The sequence below is a fragment of the Takifugu flavidus genome, chromosome 19, assembly GCF_003711565.1.
Source record: "Takifugu flavidus isolate HTHZ2018 chromosome 19, ASM371156v2, whole genome shotgun sequence".
In the NCBI taxonomy this organism is placed as follows: Eukaryota; Metazoa; Chordata; class Actinopteri; order Tetraodontiformes; family Tetraodontidae; genus Takifugu; species Takifugu flavidus.
The window spans coordinates 3,008,749-3,035,014 of record NC_079538.1 but is presented as its reverse complement, the minus strand read 5'-3'; the positions used below and the strand labels follow the sequence as shown (position 1 = coordinate 3,035,014).

The 26,266-nt window shown below is 47.7% G+C and overlaps 1 protein-coding gene across 11 annotated transcripts; it reads right to left on the bottom strand.

The window, feature by feature from the left end:
• Positions 1–332: 332 nt before the first annotated feature.
• Positions 333–26,103, bottom strand: adgrg6 (adhesion G protein-coupled receptor G6). Of its 11 annotated transcripts, XM_057016999.1 has the most exons (32): positions 25,945–26,103; positions 24,617–24,705; positions 19,785–20,132; positions 19,151–19,290; positions 18,793–19,072; positions 18,432–18,605; positions 17,269–17,316; positions 15,339–15,404; positions 14,576–14,632; positions 13,781–13,852; positions 9,865–9,953; positions 9,712–9,764; positions 9,571–9,600; positions 9,353–9,501; positions 9,051–9,162; positions 8,727–8,815; positions 8,571–8,635; positions 8,357–8,493; positions 8,107–8,272; positions 7,881–8,027; positions 7,691–7,807; positions 7,562–7,607; positions 7,350–7,456; positions 7,000–7,127; positions 6,654–6,922; positions 6,441–6,537; positions 6,177–6,327; positions 5,833–5,965; positions 5,654–5,755; positions 4,080–4,235; positions 3,759–3,800; positions 333–1,449 (listed from the first exon to the last, which is right to left on the bottom strand). In XM_057016999.1, coding segments are annotated over exons 1-31 (3,639 nt in total). In that variant the 5' UTR covers positions 25,947–26,103; the 3' UTR covers positions 333–1,449; positions 3,759–3,780. The 11 variants fall into 11 exon arrangements, with proteins under 11 accessions (XP_056872979.1, XP_056872971.1, XP_056872974.1 ...); XM_057016991.1 differs by lacking the exon at positions 3,759–3,800; XM_057016994.1 differs by lacking the exons at positions 3,759–3,800; positions 13,781–13,852.
• Between the last annotated feature and the right edge of the window lie 163 nt (positions 26,104–26,266).

Sequence of the window (26,266 nt, the reverse complement as noted above, 5' to 3'; positions counted from 1 at the left end):
AGTGGGCCAGAGACAGTTTTCCCTGCTGAATGATGAAGCCGAGACAAGTGACTGATGAGGTCTGAGCTTGTTCTCTAGCAATTGTTGGAGAACCAGTCGGAGCTGGTGAATGCGTTCCTCTCGCCTTTTCGGAAAAGATGAGAATATCGCTGTACGCAAAGAGGAACTATTGAGTATCGCAGCACAATGTTGACCTGGAAATGGTTTAACCAAAGGCATGACCAGATGCTTGGGGGGTGTTAAGTCCCCGACACGTTTGAGGTGTGAGTAGCTGATACCTGCTGACAGGTGAGTCAGCTGTGATGATGCAACAACCAGCCGGAAACAGCAGATTATTGACAACAAACATCCACTTTATTAAATAAGATTAAACATTTGAGTCTAAACTAAAGAAACTGATAAAATAGTTACAGTTCAGAATCTGGGCGCGCTCGTCGATCTGTTTTGGGATCATTTACATCCATGCTGCAAACGTGCAACACGGACACCAAACCTGTAAAAGTCAAATCCAGATTTCCGCAGATTAAAGGAAGGTCTGCAGCAGCTTTATGGAAAGGCAGACAAGAGCGTTCGGAAAAACCCAAGAAAACCCCAAAACCTAGCCTCAGTTTCTGTGCTAATAATTCCATATTTTCCAGATTGTCAGGAACTCTTCGTCTTTCAAGAACCATTAGATTTCATTCCTCTTTTTGAGTTTAAGCAGGATTTTCAACTGGGAGACTGTAGATTGGATCCGTAGCGTTTCAGTGAACCTGTGCTGGAGTGTTTGCAGAGCTTCTGAAGACGGTCCAGAAAACCACACGTGAGAGTACAGACGATATTTACACAGGAAACTGCCGGACACACCGTTACACGCACATCACAGTTTCAGGAAAGTTCAAAATGCCTCAGAATCATTCCCTTCTCCGTCCCACTTCCTGTTTCTTTAGTCCAAGAGATGATTCAGTGCCGCCTGGATTCTGCCGTCTGGAATTCCAACAGGAGCCACAAGGCGGAATGTGGCGGAATTACCGTTCCCAGCTGGGAAAGATCCGGAACAACAACAGTGTCTACTGTTGAGCAAAAACATAATCGCAGATTGGAAGGTTCTCCTTTCTAGATGTTCTAAAATGTTAAAGGAACAGTGATGAAGCATAACTTTGGTTCTCTGGTGTGAAAGTCGGGTTCTGGAAGGGTTCTCCATCATTCGGTTCAGTTCAAGGAGAAAAATGACTGGCTGAAGTTCCATAAATGCAAGCGTTCATGACAAGTTCTAGAACTTGGTGCTGTGGGTGAAGCTGTCAGACATGATGATGTTCTTGTAGAAGTTGTCAGAGCGAGTGGAACAGTAATCCTTCACCTTGTCAATCATCTGGCTGACAGGAAGGATGGAGGAGGAGGAGGAGTTGGGCTGGACCTCAGAGGACGTGGACGAGGATTTCGGGTTTGTTTGGCTGGAAAACCGTTTATCTGTAACCAGGCAACAGACAGAGAAGAACGGTTACATCAGCAGAATCAGCTAGTTAACTAGCATTGACTCAGCTAGCCTCTAATCTCCAGGCTCTCCATCTCCTCCTGGACTCATCAGAGGTGCTGCAATATAAACCTTTGATCTGCATCTTCTCGGATTTAAAAGGAAAGATCAAACAAATCAAAGAGACAAAATTAATCAAAAAGAAAAATGCAAAAACATCTCTTTAAAGAAGTTTGTTTCTAATCCTGAAGCATCGACGGTGGGAGGGTGTATAAGTGCATCATGGGTACTTTTGCAACCATCAGAGTTACCGCCCTGTTGTCATGAGAACTGGCCATAACAATGACAATTTCAAAGCATTGACTTCAATTGTTGCCATCCATTAAGCCCAAATGACAGCGGAAATCAATCAAAAATATTCAATCCTCATGTTTTCTGATCAGTTTTCTTTGGAAGGTTCTGATCTGCCAATGAGGAAAGAACAGAATTATCCCTGGAATGGCGAGAAAGCGCCAAAAGCAGAAGTTGGAAGAGATCAAAGAATAGCAACAATATAATATAATATACACTCAGGAACGCTTAAATAAAAGCTTCCAGATCCTGGAATCATTCCTCAGAGGATGAAAGCTGGAACAACAAGCATATCTAAAAATCCTTTCAGTAGCTTCCTGGTCCTAGGTCCACGCTTATCAATAAAGCTAGCTGATGCTAGCAACATGACCTTTCCTGACCATCAGCTCCAGAGTTTCTGCCCACGGGAGAGTTTCACCTGGTCTCCAGTTTTAATGCTAGCTTGGCCAGTTTGATGTTGAGCTTCTCAGATGTTTACTGGCTCTGGATTCAACGGCGAGGACGGTGAGGATGATGATCTGAGGTGTGTTCAGGTGGATTAATCAGAACAGTTTATCGGTAAAAAACAACACTGCCACTTTCTGGAGGAGTTCTGCCAACCAGCTCCACAAACACTCACAGGCACGTGGAGAATATAGGAACTCCAGAACACCTCCAAAGGAAATCAAAGTCAGCTGTTATGAGACTACGGTGTGGACCACTGAGCCATGGCGGCGCCATGTAACAGTAAATCAGAACGCTATAGGGAGTTAGCCACAGAGCTCAGTCATGCTAGCAGCCAAATCGACCCTCTAGAGAGGAAACCAGGCAGGAAGAGAATTTGGAATCATGGAGATTCTATTCCCTGTTTGAACAGGCTGAATTTTGAGGACGTTGTTGCAGTTCTGGCTGTTTACGATGTTCCTGCCCAGAACATCACAGACCAGATCTAATCTTATTTAATCCTGTAAGCGCCCCCCCTGAGGATCCCTGCAAACTCTGTGTGTGTGTGTGTGTGTAAATATATATATATATATATATTGTTGGACGGATACTTCCCACAAAAAGGAATTCATTCTCTTCCCATCAGTCAGGAACATTATTGGGATCTCGTGGAATCACTTCCAGATGTTTAACATCAGATGATGCCTTCTTCTCAAAAGTCATAGTTCATCTCAGGTGTCTTTGACCTGAGGCTCACGGCTCAGCCCAACATTCCGTCACGTCTTTTTTAGGAACTGTGGTATAATTCTGACTGTTCAAAAGATGGGATCCTTGGCTCTCTTCCCTCGACCATGCGGGATTCAACCTGCCTGAATGTTCAGATACTTTCAGAACTGAAAAACTGCTTCCACAAAGTTGCAGAAAAGAAAAGCAAGGGGCCTAGAAAAATGAATATTGGTGGTCACAGGAGAGGAGTGTCAGGCTTATAGCTTTCCCAACTGGACCCACATGTCCCAAACAACACAATGACATCAGAAATCTGGAGGAGCTTTTGCACACATGTTTTCCTTTAGAAGTTAATGGACCAGGAGATACAATTCCAGATGATTATTCCTCACTGGAGCTGGAGGCATAAATATTCAGTGTTCGGTAGATGGAGGCTGCGAGAGCTCCAGCCTTCATGAATGAGGAATGGATCAGCGTTAGCTTAGCCGTTACATGTTAGCTTGGGTGCTGCTGTGCTGCTGTTTGCTGAGTGGGTGGAGACACAGATTTAGTCACGCCAATGGTTGAATAGGGATGCTCCGCCCACTCAGCGGGCTTCAGGCTGCGCAGGGTGTGAATGTTGTACGCCATAGTGACCCGGCCGATCACAACACGCAGCGGCTGTTCTCCCAAAATGTCTGCTGGAAATTTTTTTAATTGTGAAATCTTTAGTTTAGCTTTTGGTTTGAAGGATTTTAGTTTGTTGCAGACATGTTGGGAAAAACAGAGAGGAACACACGACGCTAAAGCACCCAGTCAGCATTACCTCCGTCAGGTGTCCCCTCTTGCTATTGGTTGGAGGAGTTCTCTACACATCAAACAAAGAGGTAGATATATGAAGTGTGGCCAGTAATAAACCGGGTAATAAAGATACTATAAACATATTTACAAAGACATTATCAATTATGTATTTCTTTGACAAACCGAGGCCGTGCGAAGGACAGTACAGATACGGGGGAGGGGCATCGACACATGCAGTAACCCGCCACTAGAGGGCCAGGGTTCGCTTCATGTCAGCCATCTCTATATCCAGTTTTTCCAACTAATGGCAGAGTCATGTGACAGACGGGAAGCTCCACCTCCTCACCTGTGGTGCTGTGTCTCTTGCTGAACGGGTTGAGGGTTGCTTTGGCTTTGCTGGTCCAGTTGGTGGCGCTGGACCCACAGGAGCTGGAGGACACCGACTTGCCCAGGTTGTCAGAGCTGACTTTCTTGGTGTTGTTGGTGGCTGTTTTACTCCAGTCTGCAACACAGCAACAGCCAGTCAGCAGGCTGATCAATCAAAGGCTCAGAAACGGAATTATTTAATTTGACATTAATAATTAAAATGTTATGAACTTCTTGTGGAATTCCTTAAAACAAAATGGTTGGATCAATAATCAGTTAATCCCGTCTGTCCCAGTATAACCAGCCAGTTTCCAATCGTTGGGTTTCCTCAGTCCCAGCGATTCACCTGTTTTGAATCCTTTTTGGATCTCTCAGAACCAGAACCAGAACCAGAACCAGAACCAGATCCAGAACCAGATCCAGAACCAGACCAGGTCATTGCTCCTCAGATGTTCTGAGCGTTTGTTTCCTCTTGGTGTCCCTTCTTCTCACCTCTCCAGCTGGTGCTCCTGGTGGCACCAGTTCCCACTCACCTCCCGTCTCCTCTCCCAGATTCTTCCCTGCAGCTTGTTTTCCTGAGGGAGCCGCTGCCAGAGAAGACCTGGCCTGCTCCTGTGCCCAGCTGCAGATCCAGATCAGCCTTGGCGGCGCCGCTCAGGAGCTTATTGTTCTGGGGTGGATAAACTGAGGTTCCAACAGGTCAAACTTTATTTTTCTCTGTGGAAGTGTGGTGGACACAGACGTGTGTGGGAACGCTGCTGGGATTAAATCAATTATAATCCAGGAGGTCTGCGGAGACGCAGGTGTGTTTGAACTGTAATCTGATACCTGCCGCAGCTCCAACACAATTTGGCCGTTCGTTCAGCCGCACGGAATCCGTTTCATGTCGGGGTCTCCTGATGGAAACTCTGACCTCCGGTGCGACCTGGAGAAGCTGTTCCTGATGTTCTGTTGGTTCTCTGTTCCCGTGAGGCTCCAGCTGGACATGAACACCCTCGTCTTCCCACGCAACAAGGCCCAGTTTAATGATGTGGAAAACTGGGAAGGTATCTGGCAGGGAAAAGGGGGCGGGGCCTCTGACTCAGGTCACACACCACTGTTCTTCAGGAGTTCCAGAATTTATCAATAAATTCCAGAAGGTCATCAATAATCCCAAATGAGGGTCGGACAGATTCTACCTCAGCGCTGACGGAATTTTCCCTGAATTAAATCCAATCCAACCTGCATCACGTGTGATTACAGGGGGAGCGTTCGGAACGTGATCCAGAACGGTTCACATAGGAATCCACCTCACAGATGTTCCACAGGTCTGTACTGAAGAACTGGAACCCGCTTTTACCTGGAACGCCAGGAATGAACAGCACACGGGCTCTCCGGCCAATCAGAGACAATTAAGTTTATGAAGCAGTAAGCGGAGATTTCCGCGGTTTATGTTTTAATAAAGCTTTTTTTCTGCTGATGTGGGAACCTGGCCGGATTCCCGCAGACAAACTGGAACCAGTTTGCTGTTGTGCTCCAAGCCTGTGGACCGGACGGGAGGCAGCAGGACCCTACCTGAGTTCTCCGACAGACGGAAGCGTCCACAGCAGAGGAACCTCCTCCACTGCTTCTGCACGTTCTCCTTCAGGGCACAGTGGAAGATGAAGATGAAGAGACCTGCACAGGAAGATCAAAGAGACACCTTTGATCTTTCCTCCGCTCACAGAGGTTTTGCTCCTGAGAGGTGGGCTTACCCTGCAGTGAGTTAAAGATGGTGAACAGGTACATGAAGGCGAGGCTGACGGGCCCCCAGGCAAACAGAGCGAAGCCCCACGTCATCCCCAGGAGGAAGGTCAGGCTGACGACGCTCCGAAGGTTCCGCAGCACCTGTCACAGTTTAGCATCAACGCTAACATTAGTTAGCCTCTGTCAGAATGCGTGAAACCTGTTTTTGATCCGTTCAGCAGTAGGTTCAGCAGCGGTAGAGGAGCCAGAGAAGAACCTGTCTACAAGGAGGAACGCCACGACCGCTGCTGTGTGTGAGACACGGTAGCTAAACTAAAGTATATACACGCTTCCGGAATACGAAGGCTCTGACCTCCTCGCGCAGCGTGCGGTTGCTGCGTTTGCCGTTGCGCCCGCAGATCTGCAGCATCACCACGATAAACATGGCAACGTTGAGGAGGAACACCAGGCAGAAGTAACCGACGCAGGTGGTGTAGAAGACCAGCGGCGCCTGGATCCAGCAGCTGCAGACGGACACCAGATTATAATCTGATTAGCAGATTAGCAACTCAACCTCAGATGGGTGAAGAGATTGTAATACATGTGGCAGAAACATCAACATGCTGGTTGTACTTACAACTCCGAGGCTGCAGATGGCGCTGTGCCGTATTTCTGAAGACCGTAGGAGTTTTTATCCGAAGCCACCACGATCCCGACCAGCACGGCAGGAAGTCCTGGAACAAACATCCTTCTTCACTTCTGCTCAACCTTCAGATGTTCACTTATTCGTGTTCAGCATTAAACAAACGGGAGAATTTTGTTGACGGTAGCTTCAACGCGGCGGTTTTACCCCAGCCGACGATGCAGAACTTGAGGATGTATCTGCGTATGTAGGTGTTGAAGACCTTGACCAGAGCGATGTACATGTGGATGGACTCCAGGCCCATCCAGGTGAAGGAGGTCAACAGGAAGTAGTGCAGCAGCACGGCCACGGCCAGGCACAGCCAGTTGAGGTCCAGGCTGGCCAACCATCCGTCCAGCAGGAACACCATGTTGAGGAACAGCAGCGATGTGCTCAGGTTCATCAGGATCTTGGATGGGTAGTCACGCCGCAGCTTCCTGTGGGACGGATCAGAGAGACCTTCAACTGGGACCGGACGTTGATATCGTTGACACGATGAAGATCGCAGACTCACTCGAAGGCGATGTAGGTGAGCAGCGTCGCGGCGGAGAAGATGGAGGAGATCCCACAACCGATGTACGTGATGAAGGTGAGAATCTTGTTGTTCTTTGGGTCGAAGTGGGTAGAAGCCCCAGAAACGTCCTGAACAGATGGAGAAATAGAACCTTCATTGACCTGCAGGTCCAGGAGCTGGTGAACCAGAGCAACACCCAGATGTTCCAGTATATCAAGCTAAACAACATCAAGACTGAACATCTGGCGCCCTCTTCTGGCCGTCTGGTTCACTCAGGCTAATGTTTAAGTTTCTGAAACATCTAAAATTTTTGTCTAGAAGAGCGAGAAGACATCATTGTGACGCCGTACCAAGAGGATCCCAAAGTGGGTTAGGTGGTCACACAAGCAGATGGTTCTGTTGGAACTGGACTCCTTGGAGACGCGGCAGCCGGCTCCGTTCCAGCCACCGGCTCCATCTAGCGGTGAAACATTCGAATTTCGCGTTCACGATTTGAGGACAGTTTAAAAACATAAAGTCGCTCATCAATAATTGACCTCTAAAAGCAGATGAAGAGACTCACCACTCAGACTGAAGTCCCAGAACACGCAGACTGGACTCAGAACCGCCTGTCAGACAAAAACAAATCCCGGTTTATAAAATGACCCATACTTGATCAAATGAGAACCAAAGACTGGAGGCGAGCGTCCACCTGGTCAGACAGGTGAGCGATCTCAATCTGGACCGGTTCTGTCAGGTCACTGATGGAGATGTTCCCCACGCTGCTCGCAACCACATAGCTGATCAATGGGAGTCCAGCCTGCTCGCTCTGAAAGCAAGAGACAGTCAGTATAGTCTGGGTCCTCATCAGGACCTGGTTCTGCAGGGACGCGTGGACCCACCTGGAACAGGTTGGTGCTGCTGAAGAACATGAAGTTGATCCTGGACATAGAGGAGAGCTCAGCTTCTGTCAGGGTGAAGGCAGACAGCAGAGAGGCTGGCAGGGTGACCTGGGCCAGCGGGTTCATCTGGTCCGACTCAAAATGGATCTGCAGGGACGAGAAGATGGGTTCAGGTGGACCCAGACCCAGCTAACGTTCTTTGCCTGGAGAGGAAACCTGCTGGTACCTGAGGCTCAGAGGTGTTGGGCACCAAAAAGGCACTGAAGGACGATCCGTTGAAGGTGGAGGTGTTGAAGGAGGACACGCCCACCGACAGGTGTCTGGATGTGATGCTGATGGACGGACCTTCGAACTCCAGTTTCTGGACCAGCTCGTCAACGGTCTTCAGAGCACTGAGGGTGACAGGAGGAACACACGAGCAGCATCAGCAACCAAGAACCTCCAACAGAACCAGAACCAAGCAGAGAGGAACGTACGTCTCTGAGGTGGGGGCCAGCGCCGTCTCAGAGCTGCTCAGCACGTTGGAGATGATGGTGACCACCGTGGAGGCTAACGAGCTGCTAATGTTAGCAACGTTCACCAGCTGCTTCACCTTCATCACCACTTTCGAGACCTGTGAGGGAGGAAGATGAGGGCGAGGAGTTACCTTCAGCACCACAGACGAACACGTACACATTCTCGTGTCCAAACCTCCTCATTGGTCAGCTCATTATTGGTGATGTCAGCGAGCTGATCGGCCACTTCAGCTGCGTTTTCTACACATGGAAACAACCAGTCAGCATCGTTTTCACTCTCACGTCAGCTGGGATGAACCGCAGCGCCTGATTGGCTGCTGATGGAACATACCTGCGGACACCTTGATGGTGTCAATGTCTGTGCAGTTACTGAGGTCTGCTGGCGACCAATAGGATGACAGATTCAGGGAGTCGATCAAACTGTAGCAATAATAAAGACAAACGTAAAGACATTAGCTTGAAGTAGGAGAAGTTTGCTAGCACTGGCACATGGCACAACAGGAAATGGCTGGTAATTAGCGAACTCCGAATGCTAACGTTTGCAATAGCAGACATTAGCTGGCTTTGTTAGTATTCAGTCAGCTGATTAATTGGCTCAAACTGGAAACATCTTAGATGCCGGTGGATGGTGCTGGTTCTGGTAGGAGTTGGTTACCAGGTTCTGGAGGCACTCTGATCCTTGTTGGGGAAACAGGGCAGGTTCTGAGTGACTGTGGGTCGACTCTCTGGCCAGCGGTAATGCAGCGGATTCTCCTCTGGACAATTTTCTGTTCAGAACAACAACAAAAAAAACCCAGTTAAAAACCAGAAGGGTTTAAAATCCCGCTAAAGTTGTCTGGATTTCTGCTTCGGTCGTCAACAAGGTGAGGAGAACATGTGAAGCTCCTGTGCTGCGGGGCTCTGGCCTGCAGGGGGCGCCTCAGATTTTGAGATGTTTGCTTTGTACCAGGTTCTCACCAATCAGCGTGACATCAGTGGAGGCGGGCTGAACCTGCAGACCGGACCCCATCTGCCCCTCGCTGGCGGCCATTCTGGCGGAAACAGCGGTGGCGCTCAGAGTCTGATTGGTGGTGTAGTAATAAACCAGTAGAGCCTGGCAGCGATAACTGGAGACCAGACAGAGGTCAGAGGTCAGACAATAAAAGAGAGACGAAAACATTGGAAAACAAACTTACCGGGTCGGATTCTGTGACGCCAACTGGACCCTGAGGAGTCAAAAACGTCAGTGACACCAGGACAAAACACACACGTCAAAACACACCTAAACAAGCTGTTATAACACAGCAATAACAAGTAAGACAGACTCCTGGTGTTACCTGATGTGGTCCAGGGTGACGGCATGAGTCCAGTTCTGGAAGGTTTGATTCAGCTGGAAGCAGAATTCCAGAAATCTCAGGTTAAAAGTCGGATCATGGAAGGTTCTTCTCTTCTTTTCTCATCTTTATATTAAACCTGTCAGTTCTTCTCACCCAGACGGCCGCGGCTCGCTCCACATTAGCATGGGTCAGCGCCGCGCTGACCTCATCCATCATGAAGAATATGCGGTAGAAAAACCCCTCTGCAGGGGAAGAGGAAATAGTCAGTGTTGAGGTCAGAACCAGGGCAGGAGGAACACTGAGCCGGTTCTGAGCGTCTGCGGACAGAAACCTCACATTTCCTCCTCAGATGCACCAAAAATGACCTTTGTACATCTGAAACAGGAGAATTTGAGTGTTTTCTGCTGAATTCTGGGTAAAATGGGAATTTTGGTCACAATGTGACAGAGTTCTGGTTTCTGGGGTCCTGCAGCAGTCAGGGGCTCTCAGTTCTCCTGCACTACATCAGACTGACCACTAGATGTCAGTCAGGTGCCTTCTGATGGGCTCCAGTCGTTTCGACCCTGCAAGTCCAGAACACCAAAGAATCTCCACCGAAAACCATGATTAAGAAGACAGTCCACATGAAACATTTAGAGCAGATCCTCTAATGATGGAGAGAAGAAAGAAAAATCAGCATCATACTTCCAGAACCCTCTAGAACCACACTACCAACGTGATTGACAGACGATACCTACAGCTATAGTATTTACAACTCTGAACGCTAAAACCACCACCACGGGCACGTGATCACCACAGAACCATGAGAATCATCTCAGACCTCAGATAAGCGAGTCAAAATCCATGTGGCCAAAAGTCTGAGGACACTGAAACCGAGAGGCTTTCTGGTAAAGGGTTCCGCCCGTATCCACCTTCTGTGGGTACAACCTCAATACATCTGACGCTATTTGTAAACCATGGCGATGGCGAGGAGGGTGTCCACATACTTTAGGCCAGATTTAAGCTGAATGATTTTTTACAGTGCATGCTAACAGACGGCTGACTCTACTTCTACCATTCTACTGGTTATTTTGGTGGCTTGTCACACGTACTGTTGCCTGGCGACAGCCCGCATTGACACTGAGAGCGTTGTTTACATGGGCACTTCAGCGAGTGCTTAGCTGTTCCAGATCCAGGCACAGGGGGTGCCGTGTCCTTTATGGAGCCGCTATCATCACCAACTGTTTTGATAGGAACCGCTGGGAACCTGGATTTTGTTGTGGCGGTAAAATGGGGCTCGTCAAAAAGTGCCGCTAAGGTCAGGAAAAGGTCTCTGACAAGACCATCAGGTGGGTCTGTAGACCCGGTCCATGAGTCCTGACTTTGACCAGGTCTTGAGTCCAGTCTGGATGGTGTTGGACGCTCAGCTGTTCCCACGTTCATGGCGGGATGTACCGCTGCTTCGCTCTCTCTCGTGGCCACCGGAGGCTCCTCCATATGTGCAGCTTCTGCGGTAGCGTTTTTAGCTTTTGTCAAGTCTTTGAAGGTTGTCCAGCTAGTTCTGTTGGACACGGGGACCTTTTTAAAGTCCACAGTGTCAGTGGATTGCTTGGTGCTCTCAGCAGGTGGGAGGAGCTTAACCACAAAAAAATCACGGGTTGTGGAGCTACAGGAGAATCTGGATCTTGGAGTGGGAGGAGATAAATCCAGGCCAGAAATTTGGTTTGAAGGAAACGCAGGGGCGGAGGAACGGACGTCAGGAAGGGATGGAGTACCATTGGGGGCATCCAGAGACATGTGATGATGAGTGAGATGGAGAGAAGGGATGAAAGACAAGAGAGGCGGGACGGAGAGAGGGAGGGGAAAAGAAGGCTCAATGGAAGGAGTGAGGAGCATCTGAGGGAGACAGAAAGAACCTGGACACAGAGGAACTGGGTGGGTCTGGATCACATGATCAGGAAGGGTCCGCTCTGATGGGTGCACACCCGTGGAAGGCTGGGGGCCACCTGTGTGAAACCATGTCGACATAAAGGAAGGATCCCAGCCTGAAGTGTCAGGGCGGTCAAACCTCGTCAGAGTCGGGGTCACGCCCACAGCTGAGACTGCTGGAGTTTCTGAGAGGACCTCAGAGGCCTCACCTGCAAAAGAGCTCACTGTGGTTTCACCTACCAAAGGCAACGGGTCTTTGGTCCCATCGCCAATGCTGATGTTGACTGACTCTGCTGGCAATCCCTCAAACAAAGTGTCTGACACGGCCTCTGAGTAGACAGGGGGTTCTGAGGAGATCTGAAGGTGCTCAACAGTTCTTGAGAACATCTGCAGTTCCGTGTTGGTGTCAGAGGACCCGTCAGAAGACAGCAGCCTGTCAACAACGGACGCGTGTGATTGAGTCATGGACACAGCAAGTAACACCCCGGCATCTCCTGTCACCTCAAAGGTATTTTGAAGATCTGAGGACATAGACATCTCCATGACGGATGCAAGGTTCTGACTAACTACACCAGAGTCCAGAAAGAGGACCCCCAAACCATGGAGGATGTGTCGGGTTCCTTCGTTTGGTCTGCTGAAGGGCAGCCTACTGGTTCCTGGGTCGGTATATCCTGAGCTCACACTGGCGGGTTCTTCTGTAGAGAAGGTGGTGCTGAACTCCCCATCGCTGAACCTGCTCATGTTGTGGACCAACTGCTCCAGCAGAGACGAGTAATCATCATCCACAATCCCGCCGTCAACTGTTTGGTTCTCAAGGAGCCACTTTGGTAGAGCCGGTTTGTTCTTTCGGTTGCTGACTGCAGATGATGATGGTAGAGGTGGTGCCGCCTGCTCGAACCCCTGACCTGAGACCGAGGGGTCTTCAGTGGTTTGAGGGGTATATGCAAACCCCTGCATAGCAAGGACAGCCAAGTGTTTATGTGGTGCGACGGTTGGCTTTCTGGTGGGTTTAGTGATGTTGTCCACCTGCCTGACCGGTACTCTGGTGGTCAACAGGTGACTCCCTCTACTCGGCCTTTTCCTCCCCGGCCAGATCAACGGGGTGGAGATGAATCCTAATGAGGACTTGGTGCTACGAGAGCTCGAGGACCCAAGGAGAGGGTCAAGGAGAGGTACTGGAGGACCTGGGGAATCTGGAGCAAGGGGTCTGGGTTTGGATCCAGGGTCCTTGGGTGAGAAGCCTGTGTGCCGTGAGGATTTTACAGGCAGGAATTTTGTCCTGGTTGTTCTGATGGTGGCTACAGGTCTGGACATCCAAATATTTGGAGATACAGGAGTATCCCAAGGTTTCGAGGTCACTGCAACTGGATCAGCGCCTGCGGGTTTGGACGCAGATTTCTGAAGAGTCCTTCGTGTCTCAGGAATATGGCCTATCGCTGTTGATGGCCCCGCCCACATCCACACAGACGCCATTTTGGGTAAAACAGATTTGATTAAAAAAAGTAAAATACAGATGAAACCTGAGATTTAATGAAAAGATTAAAATGTCATTAGTGTTCAGTCCCGTCTCGTGTTAAAGGTTTAACATCATTAAAGGATCATTTCACTGGACGCAGACACTTTTTAATCCAATCTAATCGGATCTAATCCAATTTGATCTGTTCTGATTGGTAGAAATAATAAGGAATTAAATCAAGTTTCAGATGAATTGGGTTCTTCACGGCAGACAGCCGAGATAGTAGAAAGATGTTTGTAATGAGACCACAACAAGAAGAGGATGGATGGATGGATGGATGGATGGATGGATGGATGGATGGATGGATGGATGGATGGATGGATGGATGGATGGGTGGATGGATGGATGGATGGGTGGATGATGGATGGGTGGATGGATGGGTGGATGGATGGATGGATGGATGGGTGGATGATGGATGGGTGGATGGATGGGTGGATGATGGATGGGTGGATGGATGGATGGATGGATGGAGGATGGATGGATGGGTGGATGGATGGATGGATGGATGGATGGATGGGTGGATGGATGGTGGATGATGGATGGATGGATGGATGGATGGATGGATGGATGGATGGATGGATGGATGTATGATGGATGGATGATGGATGGATGGGTGATGTGGACGTTAGATGCTGCTGGCTTTACCATGCGTGCTGAGGTTAGTAGCGAGGTCAGTAGTGTTGGATGGAGCCGTGCAGCAGCCGGACGTCTGCGGAGCTAAAAGAGGGTTAAACAATCACAGATGATGGATTAACGGGTGTCAGATTAAACAGCAGGAAAGACAAACAGCCTCTCAACACATGGAGAAGTTTAAACCGGAGCATTGAGAGCGAACGGCTGGGGTGGCCAAATCACTAACATTTTGACTGCTAACTGGAATTTTAGCGCAACAAACATGAATCTTACCAGAAAAGCTGAATGGAGAAGCGTTAGCGGCGAGGGGGGTGGAGGAAGCAGTGCTGCTGGCGGTGGTAATGAGAGGCACGACTGATGAGCACAATGTTAGCGTGTCAGTAACACAAACACAACCACAGAGGAAGGGCTGGGAAAAGCTCCGAGCTCATAGCGGGGAGGCTAGTGAGCTGGTTGTGCTACTGGTTGTGCTGGTGATGCTGGTGCTGATGAATGAGGTTAGTGACATGGTGGAGGTGATAGGAGACATGAGAGAGGGATGGACTGAAGACAAATCAAAGATGGAGATGGAAAAACACGATGAGCTAAGAAAGTTGTGTTTTAGCATCATGAGATGGAAACTTTTGCTGGTTTATTTGTTGTTTAGAGAAGCAACCTGAGCTTAAAAATAGAATATAATTAAATGAACTTCTAAAGCTCAATGGCAGGAAGGAGGGAAGAAAGTAAGGGTACGAGGACAGATGAGTAGAAGGAAGGGTGGAATTTGGAGGAATGAAGGTGGAGGATGATGATGAGGAGGCTTCTTACCGTGGCTACTGGTGTTAGTAGCATGGATGGTGTTAGTGGGAGCAGCGGATGAAGCAGCTGCAGGGTGGATAGAGGGATGGGAGACAAGGATGAAGATGAGGATGACTGTTATGATGAAGCGTCTTCAGTGGACCAATGTTTCCACACAGTAAAACACCCTGATCTCCACAGATCTTCAAAGGTGTGCACCACAGCATCAGAGCTGCTTCACTCTGGGCTTCAGATCAACCAATCAAATCCAAGCATAGATCCACCGCTGTGGGAGGGGCCTGTGGGCCTGTGGGAGGGGGCTCTGGGCATGTGGGAGGGGCCTATGACCACCATATTCCTACTTTATATTCTGACTAACATGCTGAGGCAGATTTAGTTCTACAACGATGACCTTTAGAAGAATGTCATTCTGGGGCTTCTGACCTTTAAAGGGGGCGGAGCCACAGTCTTACCATTATCACAATGCAACCTCTGGTTCCGGGAGACATGACTCAGCGGGTAGGATGACAGTACTGGGACAGTTGGGACAATCAGCTAAGCAGAAGTGGTCGGAGACTCCAATATCCTAACCTATTTGGCTAGCTAGAGGACCAATTGGGTGTTAGCTTTTTGGATAGCTGCTTTGATCTACAACTGTCATGTTCCCATACAGAAGATCAAAGGAATCGGAACACAAGGTCAACACCACCCTTTTTTCAGACGTGTCGACGGAAGCTAGTCTGAACGTTCCCGACAGCTGACCAGCGGACAGACGACGTGTTATTGTTCCTACCTGGACAACCCACTCCGGGGGGGTCACAGCTGGTGGGTACTGGAGTGTTGGTGGGTGGGGAGACACCTTCAGGAGGGAAGAGTTAAAGATGGAGTCATTAGGTTAGATGATCAGGGGGCGGGGCTTCATTAATGGGTCGGTTAGCATGGACTCTTTGTTATATAAAAAAAATCAACAAAGTCTCCGAACAATGTAAAGACTTTTTAGAGCTTAAAAAAGAGCCAAACGTTTTGGTTTACTATCGGAATCTTTTGTAATTCTGAATTCAGCATGTCAGCATCTGGGCAGCGTGCACATGGCGTAAAATAAAAATAATTATTGTGTAAAAGTCTGCTACAGCTATGCTAATTACTCAGATGGATGCTAACGTCAGTAAGAAATGAGGATGAAACACAGTCGGGAGCAGGAAGTTAATAATTCCAGCTGTCAATCATGACGTTCCACCACAGGAGGCGGGGCTTATTCAGCTACTGTGGCTGACGGATGATAGATAGATAGATAGATAGATAGATAGATAGATAGATAGATAGATGATAGATAGATTGATAGATAGATAGATGATAGATTGATAGATGATAGATAGATAGATAGATAGATAGATAGATAGATAGATAGATAGATAGATAGATAGATAGATCATATGTTTCTGATGCCGCTCGGTCAAAATGACCCAAGCTTGATTTCTACAACCACTCTCTCTCTCTCTCTCTCTCTCTCTCTCTCTCCTCTCTCTCTCTCTCTCTCTCTCTCTCTCTCTCTCTCTCTCTCTCACACACACACACACACACACACACACACACACACACACACACACACACACACAGAGTAAGGAATGTTTGTGATGGTGATCAGGTGAGTGATACCAGCTGGCAGGAAGATAAAAGCAGATGAAAAAAACAAGACCATCTTTCACCTCCTCCCCTCCTTCACTCCCTCCATCCCTCCGCCCTCCATCACTCCTCCCCTCCATCACTCCTCCCCTCCATCCCTCCTCCCTCCATCACTCCTCCCCTCCATCACTCCTCCATCCCTCCGCCCTCCATCACTCCTCCCCTCCTTCACTCCTCCATCCCTCCGTCCTCCATCACTCCTCCCCTCCTTCACTCCCTCCATCCCTCCGCCCTCCATCACTCCTCCCTCCTTTACTCCCTCCATCCCTCCGTCCTCATCACTCCTCCCCTCCTTCACTCCTCCATCCCTCCTCCCTCCATCACTCCTCCCCTCCTTTACTCCCTCCATCCCTTCGTCCTCCATCACTCCTCCCCTCCTTTACTCCCTCCATCCCTCCATCCTCCATCGCTCCTCCCCTCCTTCACTCCCTCCATCCCTCCGTCCTCCATCACTTGCCACCTTTATGAGTTTTCAATGTAAATGAAAGGACCCGTTCCATATTTCACGTGTGCATGACAGCGTTGCCTTGGGAACGCTGTGACCACAGTTGAAAACAAAGACCAGTTTCAGTGACAAAGAGGGGCTGAATTAAAAAATGAGTGCAGCATTCGTTTAAAGATGTAGCCACCAATCAGTTCCCCCAGCTAAGCCCTCAATCACACAGGCAGCGAGGCTATTAGAGCCGACTATAAAAACTTTGGTGACCTTGTGGAGACGCATGGATGAAAACAACCACCGTCGGAAGAAAAGAGGCTTCAGCCGTTTATGTCGTTTCTCTTTACATGCGGTTTTATCTTCCGATTAGCAAAAGTCAACATGTGCGGCGGTGAGCTAACATGTTAGCAAATGTGAAATTAATGTTTTGGACAAACTTAAAGCAGCAAATAAACGATGAGTTTAGCTTCATGAACCAGCTAAAATGTCGCAATTGGCAGGTGAGGTCGCGGGTAGACAACCGGCTGGACAGTCTGACCAACACGTCAGAGTTCATGCGTTGTTAGCGGAAGCTAAAGTTCAGCCGGCTGTTAGCAGCACTCACCACTAGATGGCGCAGCAGTAGTAAAGCGAATGCAATGAGGGGAGCAGACTGTGAAGAGAAGGACAAGTTAGCCACAGAAATACATTCATCAGCGCAGCTCCAGGCATTTAAGCAAAAATATGGTAAAGCAACAAATGTCGGAAAACATGAAAGTTTAAGGTTTGATTTTCATTTGAGGGGATTCTGTCTGGTCCTGACAACCCCTGCGTGAGTTAACGTGGAAGCTGCGTTTAACACAAGGTCGGCGCCATAGTATTGGTTGGGATAGTTAGGACTGGCTTATGTCCTCACGAAGATGGAAGGATGCATGTGTGTTCGTGTGTCTGTGAGTGTGTGAATGTGTGAGCATGTGTGGTGTCTGTGTCTGAGTGTGAGCACGTGTGTGTGTGTGTGTGTGTGTTGTGTGTGTGTGTGTGTGTGTGTGTGTGTGTGTGTGTGTGTGTGTGTGTGTGTGGCATTGGCAAGAGTTTTCAGTGAAACCACTGTGGCCCTCCTGTGGTCACACAATGATTTAGAGCTTTTCTTGAAAAAAAAAAAGTACAGCAGAACTAGTGTCTGAACAGACATATGCACGTGTGCACGCTCGTGTGCGCGCACACACACACTCACACAGAGTCTGTGGTCATTTAATATATTTCAGATGTTTTGCACAAATGAGCTATAAAGTGTTGAGTGTTAGTGTGTATTTGTGTGCCCTGAGTGTGTTTGTGTGTGTGTTGTGTGTTTGTGTGTTTTCCTGCAGGGATTTAATCACAAAGCTCAGTTTCAGCAGCTGCAGCCAAAATGTGATGAAACTAGAGACAAATTTCCACCCTGAGAAACTTTCAGAGCTGAAATCCAACAAAACTGTTATAGTAGTCAGGAGTTTTTGAGGGTTAGCTTAGCACTGTTGGCATCTTGATCTCAAAGCTACCGTTTGCATTAAGGATCATCATTAGCCACAACTAGCTAACATCGGCTATGGCAAAACAACTTTAGCTGTCATTTGTCGCTGGTTCGTCCACAAGTTATAGATACAAACCAACAACTTATAGGAACAGAACGTTACCTAAAAAGTCTGTTAGCATGCAATGACATAACAATAGCATGTAAAAAAAATCGTAATGTCAACGTTGGCTCATTTTTTACGTTCAAAAATCGCCTCTGGGTTAAACTTTTCTCACTGCAGCTGAGCGTGGCATCAGTCTGGGCCAGACTGCTGGGAATGTCCCAATGGCCGTTGTCCCAGTCGATGACGTTTCCCACCGAGTCGCAGCTCAAGGCACTGAGCTGCTGCACCGTCATGGCGTAGTCCCACAGCCGCAGGTTGTAGATGTTCCCGTCAAAGCTGTGCTGGCCTGAACGCAACACACAAACCAACACAGGTCCTGATTCCACATCAGTTTGGTGAAATTAGCTGTTAGGCGCAGCAACAAAGTTGCCTCAAAGTTCAGATCAAATGTGAATCCGGTTTAATCTGATAAACCTTTATCTTATAACAGGAAATGCCATTTAAAGGAGGTTGTTCCGTGATGTGACACTGACCTCCTAACCTGAACCGTCCACCAGGGGGCACCGTGTGACCGGTAGAGGTGGAGCAGGTCTTGGCCTCGTAGCTCCCGTCACTGTAAACGGCCACCTGACCGTCAGCTGAAGTCCAGAGGAAGCACAACAGCTTCATGGAGGAAGTGATGTCAGCGGTGGAGATGATGGAGTCAATGGAACAGGAAACGCCATCAATGATCATTTGCATCCCGCTCTTATCGGCGCCAAAGCTTAACGCCTCGTTGTTGCCGCTGTCGTAGTATGTGAAGATCCACTCTTTCTGATGGCGAACCCAGGGAACGGTGGTGAGTAACAGCACAAGAACCAGGAGGTGTGGATGGTTCCTCAGAGCTCTCACCTGTTTCTGGGTGATACGTTCCACCTCAAAACACAACGTAAACTGGCTGAGCGTCGGCAAGGAAACAGAGTCTGAAACCTCGGTGATGTGACTGCTCCCTCCGCTGATGAGGACCTTCTGGTTCCTGAGAGCTACAGCCACTGGAACAACAGGAAAAAGAGGAAATCGGACTCGACTTGAGAAAATAAAGAGAAAGAAAGAAAAGTCAGAGATTTTAAAATGAGCAAATGAAGCAGAGGTGATAAAAGATGGAAAAGCAAAGAAATGGACGAAAAAGATGGATTTTGTCTTTCACACGTCACTGAAACTTCGCCTGAACCCAAACCCAGATCACAGGAGCAAGTTCAGCTGCTCCATCTGTGGCTGCCCAGTAAGGAGGTTCTCCTCCGGTTCCCTGACCATGCCCAGAACAGGGACCACAGGACAGATCCAGGCCTGGGAGCTCCAGGAAGCAGAGGTCCCACACAGGAGCAGAAGCTCCGCACCACTGTCCTGTTATTGCTCATGTATCAATAACTGATTAACCAGAAAACTCGTTCGTTATCAGTTTAACGGGAACGAGCTCAAGCCCAGGCTGATGTTTGAGGAGGAACCTGTGGAGAGCCGGTTAAAGCCACAGTCGGCCTAGACCTACCGTGCTTGAAGCTAACAGAGAACCCTTTCTTCTGCACGCTGAAGTCGGAGGTAAAGAGCAGCTCCATCACGTTCCCCGTCGAGTTCAGGGTCAGCCCCTTAGCCGTCGGGCCGCAGAACTTAACGTCGGCGCTGCCGGTGTTCACCACCACCCGGTCGTAGATGCATCCCTGAGCCTCCTCCAGGTAAAAGTCCAGAAAGGTGAGCTGGATGATGAAGCCAGCTGGAGCCTGCAAGATCCACGTGCAGGACTGGGAGTTGGGGTACAACTGCGGGTAACAGGGCGACGTGAAGCTACCCTGGGCCTCCGTCAGCACCAGGTCACAGCTGGAGAAGCTGCAGGCCAGAGCTGAATGTGACGGCAGGACGAGAAGCTTGTTAAAGGGAGGACCAGGATGTGAGGGGACAGTGCAGAGCAGCTGAGGAGACCCAGCCCACGAAAAAGGGGCTGGATACCAGACAAGGTCAGAACCAGGAGCTCAGCAGGTCTGAGAGACAAGGACCAAGGAAGCAAAAGATGGAGACAAAAGAACTTTAAAGAGGACAAGAAGATTCTGTTCACAATAAGAGCATCCAAGATGGCTGCTGGCCCCTGGAGACCAGCAGAGGATTTACAGAACACAGAAAGTTCTGAGGAACAGAGGAATTTCAGAAGAGGTTTAATTGGAAGAAGAATGCAAGAAGTTTAGAAGCACTCCAGGACAGGACAAGTCATGCAGTTAGCCCAAGACCCAGTCAGCCAGTCAGAAAGAGGCGATTGGTTTGTTACGACTGATGTGGGCCCACGTTGGTGGGGCTGGTGTCACCAGAACCGAAGGTGAACAAAGTTTCAGAGATCATGTGCTCAGCAGAAAAAGTCGTGGAGGAAAGTTTCGATTTTTAGGAGGTGAAACCCCGAAGTTCTTTGATTTTGGCTGAATGGATGAAAGGAATGCTTTTTGTTTTATGGTTCTGTCCCATTTTTTGTCAAAAAGAACTAAATTTGCTAAAGATGAACAGACAACAGCTGAATGAAAAGCGGAACAAATGGCGGTTCTCCCAGCAACAATGGCCCGTGTTCATCCGAGGCTCCGCCTCCACCAGAACCAGCCTAGAAACATCAACATTTCCCACAAGAACCTCAGTATTTTCCCACACCCATCAGCAGAACCTGAAGGTTCTCCAGCAGAACTCAGAGGTTCCCTGTTAGATCTCAAAGGTCCCACTCATGATGTTCTGGTCTCACAGAATTTTACACACAACCCTCATAACAATCAACAGAACACAGAGTCCAGCAGCAGATCAGCTTCACCCGACAACATTACCCACAATCCCCCTCTGCCCTGAGCAGCAGCACTGTGCTAATTCATTAGCTCGCAGCTCCTGGATCCTGTCGATTAGCAGCGGCGGAATTTGTGCGTTTCCTCCCAGGACAGGAACTCGTCTCCTGCTCCTTAATCGGATTTCAGTGGAAATCGAAGCCGAGTCAAATTGAATTTAATTAAAGTTAATTATTTTTATGAGGTGTCGAATTACAGCACGCTAATGAAACGTGTTTATTAACGTGTATTTATATTCCCCCACAGCTGCATTCTGGGTCATGAAGCTAGAACGTGAAGACAACGCCGAATAAAAGAAGACAGAGAGGACGATATTTTAGCGGATGTATGTGAACAGAACCTTGTCCCACAAACACGGAACGTCAAGAAGTGAAACTCACAATGACCCAACATTAGCTGGACCACAGCAAACCAGCAGAAACGGAGCTGCCAACAGCGCCCCCTACTGGACGGTCCTGACAACAACGGCACAACATCTAATCTCCAGCCTCAACCTGACGATCCAACAGTGACAGATTCACAGCAAACATCAAAACTTCTGCTTGTGACCTCAGAGGTCAAAGGACCAATCTGAGGAGGATCTTCGGTGGGCTCCTCAAACTCTGACCCCTTGTAGGTAGACAGGAAGTGAAAGGTCAGTTTCCTGGATGAGGAACGGTCACACACTCGTACTTCTCCTGACCTCTGACACGTCCGACCTGGATTTGAAGCAAACGGAGGATCTAAAGAGGAGTGAGTGGACCATGGCAGACGTTCTATATGTGCAGCTCGTGAAGAAGAGCAGCAGACGTTTGCTTCTGCAGCAGAGGTTCAGAACGTCAACATGCTGATGCAGCGGCAACGGGCCAGACGTGCGTTTGTGCCATTGAGGGGAAACAGAAGCTCTTTGTGCTCAGCTGACGTGGGAGCTCGCAGCGCGTCAGCCACAGCGTCAGGTTTAAAATGCAGCAGCAACGCTTAAAGAGCGAGCTGAGGCTCCCACCATCCCATCCCAACGTGTTTCTGCTGACTTTCTGACTCCACAAAACAGACCTCAGGCCTTCATTTATTTATCCTCCACACCAGCAGGTGGCGATCAACAAGACCTTCAGGCTAGCCTTCCTTGATTCTTGCATGTTTTGTGAGATGATTCAGTGAAAATGGATTTAAAACCCATTTAGGGGGTCCAACAGCAACATTTGGTTGCCACAATGTAGCTAAAGTCTTAGCGTAAAGCTAAAAGGTCTCTAAACCAAACTTTGATTAAGAAAACGACAAAAATCTTTATTCTATATGAGAAAATGAGAACATTTGTTGGTTGCGTTTGAGAAGGTAAACCATATTTTGTGTTAGCGAATTGATTCAAGGTTTAAAGTGAAACATGATGACTTCTTCTCTTCCTCTCACTCAACTGTCCTTATCTCCACCACTCTCTTCATCCTTGTTTGTTTTTCCTTTCTCTGAGGGAATAAACAGTTTTTTCTCTGCTTTCGATGAGATGGAAGAATTTCTTTGTGGCCTGTGTGAGGACAAAGACGCATTCTCGAAGAAATTCTGTGATTCTTCCATCGTAAAATGTGACTGAATTCACATCTGGCTTAGCATCATCTCCACTGTAGAGAAAGTCCTCACAGCCCAGAGACAGATTCCCATCAAAGGGAAATAGGAGTTTCTTAATCAGCTGCTTTATTGTTTGTTTACAGCGAATGTTTGTTCAGAATTGGCAAAATAATTCCAACATTCAACTGCAGCAAACTGACTTTTTCACATTTATTATTCAAGTTTGTGACAACGAAAAACATCAACAAGAACCAGAAGTTTGAGGATCAGTCACACACGAATCACCAGCTGCTGCTTTGGTATCAAGGTTTGACTGATAAGATCCAGAGTTCCTGTTTATCATCTATCTTTGTCTTGAACAAAATGGAGGTTGTTCTTTGATCTTCCAAGTCCTGGATTTCAGAACATCACTGAATTTAATGGGAGCTTCCTTCACGTCAACAATTTCATTAAAACTACTTTATTTCTTTTAGTTATTTTGCAAACAAACACAGATTGTCACATAAACATAACTGAAGGTAATAAACAGCTCAGACATTTGATTCAACCACCCCCCCCCCCCCCCCCCGCCCCCAGGTGATCACGCAGGTGTTTAAGCCCCTCCCTCTCTGTGTCTGTCACCAACAGATTAATGATGTTGGTATGTGAATGAAGGAATGAGGAAAGCATCAGGTGATGAAAATGTTAGATGCTGGGGTTTTTTTTAACAATTTTTCTTCTCCCTACATTCAACCACATTGAACGGTTAAACGCTTCAGACCAGGTTCAATATATCAATACTGACTTATGACATCATTAGTCTGTGCAGAGATAGGCCAGCTAGGACACACCCCGATGATATCACTAAAATCTCCGTCGTCCTCCTGAGGTTTGAGACTCTCTGAATTTAAGATGGCCGCCATGAGGACAACACAAACATCTGGACAAAGAAGCTCCGCCCACTGCATGTTAGCAGCTGGACCGAAGCAAAAACTCAAACCCATCACATTCACTGTTAGCAGTGTGTTTGTGTGTGTGCGTGCATGTGTGTGCGTGTTAGCAGAATGTGTGTGTATGTGTGTGTGTGTGTTGGGGGGGTTAATGCATTTTCCATACCCTACCAGCAGCCTCAGGCCAAAGCTAGCGGTCCACACATGCTCGTAAAGTTGACAGCGGTATGAAACCACACACACACACACACACACACACACACACACACACACACACAGTCTTCAGTTTTATGGGACTTTGGCCTGTCTCCCATCAGATTCTTGTGTGACCCAACAAAACCGGTTCCGGAAACTTGACCAGTTGACCAGTTAGACCCCCTCTGGTCTGTTCAAAGCTGTGACCTCTGACCCCAAATCTGCCCGATGACGTCTCAGCGCAACAATATTTTTCAATTTGAACAGAAATATTCCATCACTTTTACACATACAGATATGACGCCGCAAACAAATATTGGAGTTTTTTGGAAATTTTGATCGTAGCTTCATTACGAAGTCAATCGACATTAATCAAAGCAAAAGAAAAGAATTCCCAGATCAAAGCATCAAATCATCAAAGCAAAATGAACAATTGAATCAAAATGGATGAAAATGATGAAAGAGCTTTGATGAGACTTTTTCTGCTGCATGATGTTCATGTTAATGGGCAGATGAAGACAGGAGAAGGATGAGACATGAAAGGAATCAAAGATGAACAAAGACTTTCATTTAAAGGTGAGGTTAGCTGCAGAGCTAACAATGAGCCAGTCTGAAGTCAGATGTTTGTTTTCTGTAATGTTTATTTTAACGTCACCTTTGAATGAAGTTTAAAAACAAGATGTGCTGAAAACTCGGGTTGCTCCCGTTTTGTTTTATTAAAACTCTGAAATACTCGGCTATTCCAGATGATCTATTTGAGGTTGCAGGTGGAACCTTCTGGTTCCCCTGAAGGATCTGAGATGATTTTACTTTAATCTGCTTCCGTTTTAAGACTGTTTTTAGCATCTCACCGTTCCTCTGCACACTTGTCCACAGCAGAACCACAGAGACGATGTGAAGGTGTCTCCACCCTCCTCCTGATCCGTCGGTGTTGGAGTCCCTGCAGGAACGAGGGGGCGGAGCATCAGTCACACAGGTGATTGCCCAAATGAGCAAACCTCTCCCGTCTGCCCCAGTGGCTGGCTGCAGTATTGCTCAACAGCGCTTCTTCCATCAGAACTGGGATCAGTTGGTATTTTTTGTTCTATCTGGAATGGGGAGTCTGTTTCTGTTTACAGGAACGTTTCGCTCTGCAGGGAGTCTTTCCATTAAAGAACCCGAAGCTTTCGGTGGAAAATGCGGAGCCATGAAATATTAAATTTCTGCTGGAAACAAACTCCTACAGCAGCAGAGAAACAGGATGGAAAAAAGATTTTTGTTTGTTCTGGAAGAACGTGGGACTTTTCATAACGTAAAGGTTCGGTTCCACCCGGACTCCTGTAAGCGGCGCTAAGTTTCAATAAACAAATGCGTATAAAATTAAATGTGGTTATTTATTAACGATAAGCTCGAGTTTACTGCTAATATTACGTTAAATACAATAAAAAATGTCTACTAAATCTAATCATTACACTTGTTCCACGATCATGACTCACTTTTTTGTGTTAAAAACAATTAGAATAAATAATTTAACAGTAACAAATGATGAGAACTTTTTCATTTACTTTCTGTCCGTTCACTTTGATAAAACGTTTCAACTGTTTTGCAAAAGTTTTGGTTCTATACGAAAGAATATATTAATTTCTGTCAATAAAACTTTTGTTCCTAAAACTACTCAAGAAACACGGAGAAATATTCCTAAAATAGTCATTATCCAGACAAATCTGACCAATTACCGGTACATTCAGTCTCCTGGTGAACGTTAAACTGATCATTTTAGTGATTGCGTATGAATATCTTCCGTCTTAACCAGTTAACCTTATCGGTAATCGAATCATATATCTGTGAGATGACGTCATGTAAATAAAAAACTCTTAATCAGAAGAAAAAAATCTGAAAAAACCCCACAAAACTTGTTCCATTGAAATCAGCAGCGACGCGCGCACCCACGCGCGCACACTTCTGCAGCATTGATTATACAGAATGATTTTAGAATTAGAAGTTTGAGTTAGCCTTCTCTCCCGATGACGTCACAGGCCAATTCGTTACTTTTATTTAAGCGCACTGGATCCTCACGAGACTGCGATGTTAGTCAATAAAAGAAGGAACAAGTTTAAAGTTGATGAAAGTTGACTTCAGGGAGTAAAGGAGAGATAAAACCTTCATCATCATCATCAACATCTTCAGCAAGAGCACTCACATGTCTCAGTGGAGCCGCGGTCGGACCCCCCGCTGGGTCAGGTCCTCGACGGTCCGGCCAGAGTCCCGAGCTAAAGTTCCGACTAAAGACGAGTGACTGCGGGCCGGAAGTGGCCCAAAGTTTGGAAAGAGGGGGGAAGAGGGAGGGGGAGAGAGGGGAGGAGAGAAAGGGAGAGAGGAGAGACAGAGAGATGGGGGGGGGGGGGGGGGGGCAGAGAGAAGAGAGAGAGAGAGAGAGAGAGAGAAAGACAAGAGGACAGAGGGAGAGAGAGGAAGAAGAGAGGGAGTAAGAAAGAGAGAGAGAGGAGCAGGGGCGTGTTTGT

What these genes read in the sequence shown, in the direction of transcription:
- adgrg6 (XM_057016991.1), bottom strand. An exon ending in CACCATCAAGGTGTCCGCAG is followed by an intron (nt 8,636 to 8,726) that starts GTATGTTCCATC and finishes TTCCATGTGTAG; the next exon opens with AAAACGCAGCTGAAGTGGCC. An exon ending in ACCGCACGCTGCGCGAGGAG is followed by an intron (nt 5,966 to 6,176) that starts GTCAGAGCCTTC and finishes AAACTGTGACAG; the next exon opens with GTGCTGCGGAACCTTCGGAG.